Here is a 5,976-nt window from a genome sequence, read left to right on the forward strand (position 1 = left end):
GTGTGTGTGTGTGTGTGTGTGTGTGTGTGTGTGTGTGTGTGTGTGTGAACCACTGAAATGGGGGCTGTTGGTTGGGAAGGATGGGTTGCCCAGTAGCACGGGGGTAGTACTGCTTTGAAAAATGAAAGAAAAAGCATCTGGCACCTGAAGAACTTTCCCAGCAGATGGCAATGATGTTTTAGGTGGATATTCCCATAAAAAAAAAAAAAAGAAATAAAAAGTCGTTAAACCATTGAAAACAGTTTCCATGTAGAGATGGCTCCAAGAGCTGGATATGTTTGTTCCCTGTTTGGACGATTAACTGGCCTCTGATGGAGCCTGATTGGTTCCGCCTTCCTGCCCTGGGAATGTTTGGGATCCAGCATGATTTTGAATGAGCTCTTCAGGCCCGTGCTAGGCTTGATGTGGTATGTTTTCCTCTTTCCAGGTGAAATGTGAGGCCAGATCAACCTTGGCCAAGCCCAAGAATAACCACAACAGCTGTAAAAAGGGCTCCAATGAGGAGAAATCAAAGGTTGCCATTGGGGAAGAATGCCGGGCAGAAGAGCAGGCCTTCCTAGTGGCCCTTTACAAGTACATGAAAGAAAGGAAGACACCAATTGAACGCATTCCCTATTTAGGGTTTAAGCAGAGTGAGTACTCTCTTTTCCTTATTGCATTACAAAACTGTTCAGATTTCTTGTGAATTGTTTTTTTTTTAAGTGCTTCCCAGAGATTAGGCTAAAGGCCTAATTTGGGGCTGACGCTGTCCGTTTATACTGGACCCTGCCCCGTGTCACCCGGCCAGGCATTCCTCGGCCTCTTCCCTCTCAAGCACTCCTTCCGGGCCAGTTGCAAAGAGATATTTATAGGCTTCAATCCACTGATTAGGACTGGAAATAGACATGTTGAAAGTTTCTCATTTTCTGTTTTGTCAAACCCGAGTGTCTGTAATGCCTTTCTCCTGAGTTAATAAGATGACGTAGCTTTATCATGCACAGATGTTGCCTGTGAAAAGATAGATATTAAGCCGGGGCATTGAAAGATGGTCAGGAGAGCCAAAGAAAGAGGAGATGTGTTTTCCTAGCAAACCTCCCTCTGCCCCCATTTGTTGGGTGATAATGAGTAAATAGCCGGCTTTAGGAGAAATGAGGAGACAGTCCAGAACAGAGGCCCTGTTTCCAATGACTTTAAGTGTTAACATTTTAAGTGTCAAAGCTTATTTGCAAACAATGTGAAAATCACAGCTGAGCATAATTTCACCCAGAGGAGAACCCACATCTCCCAAGTTCACCACTGTATGTAGAAATGTCTTAGTTGCCCATTGATTCGGTGGTACACAAAAGAGAAATCCCTGCCTTGAAATATTCCTTTCTCTAAACATATCTTCCTAGATTAAAACCATGTGTCATTTTGATGAAGAATGTCAAATCTGTGTGTTTTACATAACAATTTACATACCTAATAGCAATTGGCACTGATTGCAACCCAACTCTTGCAGCCATTATAAACTTATATAACGACGAATGATTACAATGTTTGTCTGAAAACTGGTTTCTGAAAATAGAAGTGAAATTAATGTAGTATGAACAGCTTTGCTGCATAATGCATTGACTCAGATTAAATCAAGGCCTAAGCAAAGCTCATGAGTGCTCTGAAAAAAGTACAAGGTTCAATGAGGCTTTGAGAACGTGATGTGTCAAAGAGCCTTGTTTTATTTTTATTGTAGTCCTTATTTCTACTGCCAAAGAATTACTCGACATTCAGATTTGGGGGAGGAAGGGGGGGGCCTTCTAAACTACCCAGGCCATCGCAGTCTCCATTCCATGATCCTCCGCTCAGACAGAAACAGTTGTTAACCGTTCACTGCAGTTGCTGAGCATTGTGGACATGGGCTAACACCACAAAGAGAGGCCTGTAAAAAAAACAAAAAACAATATCTAGCACACAGATGGCCAGAGGCTGAGCGAGTACACACAACATGCTCACCTCGGAATTCCTCTGCGAATGAAGGAATGCCTCCTGCCCCTCCGATAGAACTGCTGCATGGCAGCTGACTCTGGTTGGAAATATTGGTGCCCTAGGCACTGAGAGTCCCCAGGCGTGTCTGAAATCCAGGATGGGCCTTTAACATGGTATTGCCATCCGTTATTCTATTATGAAAGCAATAATCTATGAAAATAGCTGTTATCTATTGATTATGGTACTGCTTCTCCAAGAGAGCTATAATATATTACTATTTAATCAATGGCTTCTTCACAGAAGCTCAGTGAGTAACTCCACTTTTAAAATCACACACTTTTCCCAAGCACAGTTGAGCAATAGGAATCTGCTGTCAGACTGATGGGAACAGTACTCAAATTGTCCTTTTCCTGATCCTAAAAGTGGAGCCATTTCCGTAACTGTGTATTAATGTTCCTTAAGATATATTGTAAATCATCCCATATCCTGTTGTGGAATGAATGAATGCCCTTTGGTAAACTGTTTCCCAAGTAGGTCTCTCTCTGTCTCTCTGTCTCTCTCTCTCTGGGGTGGATTAGCACGCCTATTTCTCCTTCTCAGTTTATTTATTTTTTAATGTTTAATTGAAATTTCTCGGAAGTACATTAATGCAATGCTTATCTAAATACTTATTATCCCTCTAACAGTCAACCTTTGGACTATGTTTCAAGCTGCTCAAAACCTGGGAGGATATGAAACAGTAAGTGTTTAAATAATTAAATGAAGTAATTGTGCAATCTCACTTTCCCTTCTTTGACCAAAATGGGAAAGAAGGAAAAGCCAGCCACTATAGACTGGCTTTTCAAATAGCTCTCTCTACCCTTTGGGGGTTTCTCGGGCCACTCTTGGAAACGGTCCCAATTAGTCCCAGGTTTGGCAAAATTGTAAACTTGTCGTAAAAAAAAACGACAAGTGGAGAACATATGGAAGTCTTCCTTGTCTAGGAAATCAGTTGGGTCTGTGATTTTTTTCCCCATGTTGAGAAAGGCTTATTATTGTACAAGAGGCCAAGATAGAATAAAAGAAATTCCACTTGGCAACATACCTGACATCTGTTCATGTCTAATATGGGAAATGTATTAAAGGCTTTCAAGAGTAATCAGTATTGGCCATTCAGGAATCATATACAGCAGAATTTTCTCTTATTGCTAGCACACACAAAAAAAGGCTTTATTAGACAAGGGTCAATGCCACATAAACAGGAAGTGATCAGCCTAATTCAGAAAAGGCTTTGACACTTTTTATCGGCTAATTCTATCTGACAGGAACAGTTTATTTTTAGCCCACAGGAAAATTTTATGGCCAGGGATTTTGCAGCATATTTTTGAACTTATAAAATGTTAAAGCAACAAACTTAGATTAAAATCTTGAAATCAGAAGAAAGAGCTGCATTAATACAGCCCACAGAGATGACATCTGCAATAAAAACCAATTGACACAGGAAAATGTCGTCACTGGAAATGCTTTCTTTTGCACACAGTGATCAGATTAAGTTGTGCAATTTCTTCAGAAATTGAATAAGAAGAAATTTTTTTTAAAGAAGTAATCTGGGTTATCTCTGTTTGGTAGTAAAATGACAATAAGAGACACAAAATCAAGAAAATGAAATTCTTTTTTAGCCCAAATGTAATAACCAGTGGGTGGGGTTTTTTTTTTTAGTTTGGTTAGTTTTTTTTTGCCAGATAAAGCATATTATTCCACAAACTAATATCATTGTTTGATTTAAGGAACTAGGGGGTAGGGAAAAGGTGACACAGATGATCCTGTATTTATAGGACAGATAATCTGCTGTGCGTTCTGACTTGGCATTCTTTGATAGGTTTGTGTATGTATTGCCATGTATAAATTCATTTTATGTATGGTATATGCCTGTTTATAATCAATATATAAATTGCATATAAAATGTGCATTCATAGGCGTGAGTGACTCACAGTGTTTATTTTCTCAAGTGCCCTGTATAAAAATAAACAATGTAATTATTACACATGGATGGCTCTGTTGATAAGGGGGGGAGATAAACTTTAACCTTGACTCCATGACTGCTGCCTTAGTAAAATATTGAGCTAATTATAGCCTTAATCTTTGTGAGAAAGATGGTAACTTTTTCAGAGTGTGTGTCATAGATTTAGAAGTCAACCCTGTGATCCAACCTTTATCGTGAAGGATGGGGGGAAATGTCTTCTATGAAATGAGAAAGCAAGCTTCCACAATGGTCTTACCATGAGCCCTCCTCATGGCTTGAAGGTAGTCCTGGGTTCTTAAAAGCATTCTGGTGATCCCATCCATGTGTGATTGGTATCCAAGGATGGGTCTTACTAAATTTGGAGTAGGTTGTCATCAGAATGTTGACCAGAAAGGACTGAACTCTTTTGCCCACCTTCACTTGTTAAAGTACCTGCTGACTCTTGGAAAAGTTACTGTCTGAATAGCAGAGGGAACATCCATACCAATGAAATAATAATTTATAATGATGATAGTAACAATAACTGACATTTGTAGACCATTTTAATGGTCTAAACGACTTATCTATTATCTTATTGAGAGCTCACAACAATCCTCAATGGCAGATCCTTGAAATATCAAAGGGGAGGAAAAAATATTCAAACCATATTGGATACTATGGTTGCCTAATGCATTCTTTTCACCCAGCGACTCTGAATGCCATTCTCTGTTAAGGAGAGCATTGATAAATTCGCCAGTTCTACTTCTCGTGTCATTTTCCTCACAAGTACTTTTTTCATACAACAGCTTAACAACATAGATTGTACATGTGTATAAGGTTATATATCCTTGTGCAAGGTCATATAGGGTGTTTGGGATGCTAAAAGGACATATGGTATTGAAAGTCAGATTGAAGTTGATCTTCCAAGTTCATGTTGACTTGTACCTGGAGGCAGATCTCTGAAGAAAACTGAAGCCAAGCCAGTCTGTGACTGTTTCCTTTTTCTAGCTGCCATCACCTCCCTTGTCTTCTGCTGGGGTGGGGGGAGAGGACCCTGTTTTTTTTACAGTAGGCTCAATTTCCTCCCTTAACCATCTTTGTCTTCTTGGGAACCATTGACTGGAAAATCTAAGGATTTAAGGGTCTAGTTGTAGATTTACTAATCTTTTAAATGCAGGGAGCTGCCCCATTTTGAGTAGTAAGAATTGTGTGGTTGTATAATAGGGGCTTTTTTTGAAGTTAAGTGTGGCAGATAAAGTGCATATAACACCATCCAAAGATATTTACTTCTTGCTTTTTTTATCAAGTGTCTTCTAGATATTTTCATGTAGACTGTAGTGAATTCCAAAAGCAATTTACTCCTTCATTAGACAGATAGGCCAAAAGGGTTCAACAGGAGTTATTTGTCCCATAGATTTGTTCTTTACCAGTACCCAACTGCCATAGCTAGCCATTCCTAAACTATCCATGTAATCTGGAGAAACTCATTTGTTCTCCCTGAGCCTATTCTTAGCATGTGACTTATCTTTTTCAAGGTACCTGGGTAAGCAGATTTCATAATTGACCTTGATAAAGTTCTAGTGATCGTGTGAGTGTGTGTGTGTGTGTGTGTGTGTGTTGTCCAAGGATGGGTCTTTCTAGCTTGGAAACTTTTCTAATGACAAACTTAATCTGTGATGTAGGAAGGGAGTTGGACTCAGTGATTTAAACCCTGTGATTTTCATGATCTTTACAATCACTTGGTTGTTCCTTGTAGCTAATGTTGTCTAGAGGAAGATATCATTAATTTGTAATGGTGTAAATCATTGGCTGAGGTTTTAGGAAGAGAACTCAAGAGACCATCTAGTCCAGGGTTCTTAACCTAGAATACATGAAATTTTAAAAATAGGTATTTTGATAATTGCATTTCAGTATAATTGGTTTTCCTTGTAATCCTATGTATTTGATGTTATGCAAAAACAAAACATTATTCTCAGGTGAGGTTTTACCGGACTGCTAAAAAGATCCATCTCTCTCTCTCTCTCTCTCTCTCTCTCTCTCTCTCTCTCTCTCTC

The 5,976-nt window shown here is 39.2% G+C and overlaps 1 protein-coding gene across 4 annotated transcripts in view; it reads left to right on the forward strand.

The window, feature by feature from the left end:
- The window catches only part of ARID5B (AT-rich interaction domain 5B), a 213,128-nt gene that overhangs the window by 175,024 nt on the left and 32,128 nt on the right, over positions 1-5,976 (forward strand). For all 4 annotated transcript variants that reach the window (XM_069101850.1, XM_069101849.1, XM_069101851.1 and 1 more), the window contains 2 exons: positions 428-632; positions 2,628-2,680. In XM_069101850.1, coding sequence (XP_068957951.1) covers positions 428-632; positions 2,628-2,680 — 258 coding nt within the window. The remainder of the gene's footprint in view (positions 1-427; positions 633-2,627; positions 2,681-5,976) is intronic.

Source organism: Petaurus breviceps, unplaced genomic scaffold (assembly GCF_028583685.1).
Source record: "Petaurus breviceps papuanus isolate PSGF00001 unplaced genomic scaffold, PetGlider_PUasm1.0 490, whole genome shotgun sequence".
Lineage (NCBI taxonomy): Eukaryota > Metazoa > Chordata > Mammalia > Diprotodontia > Petauridae > Petaurus > Petaurus breviceps.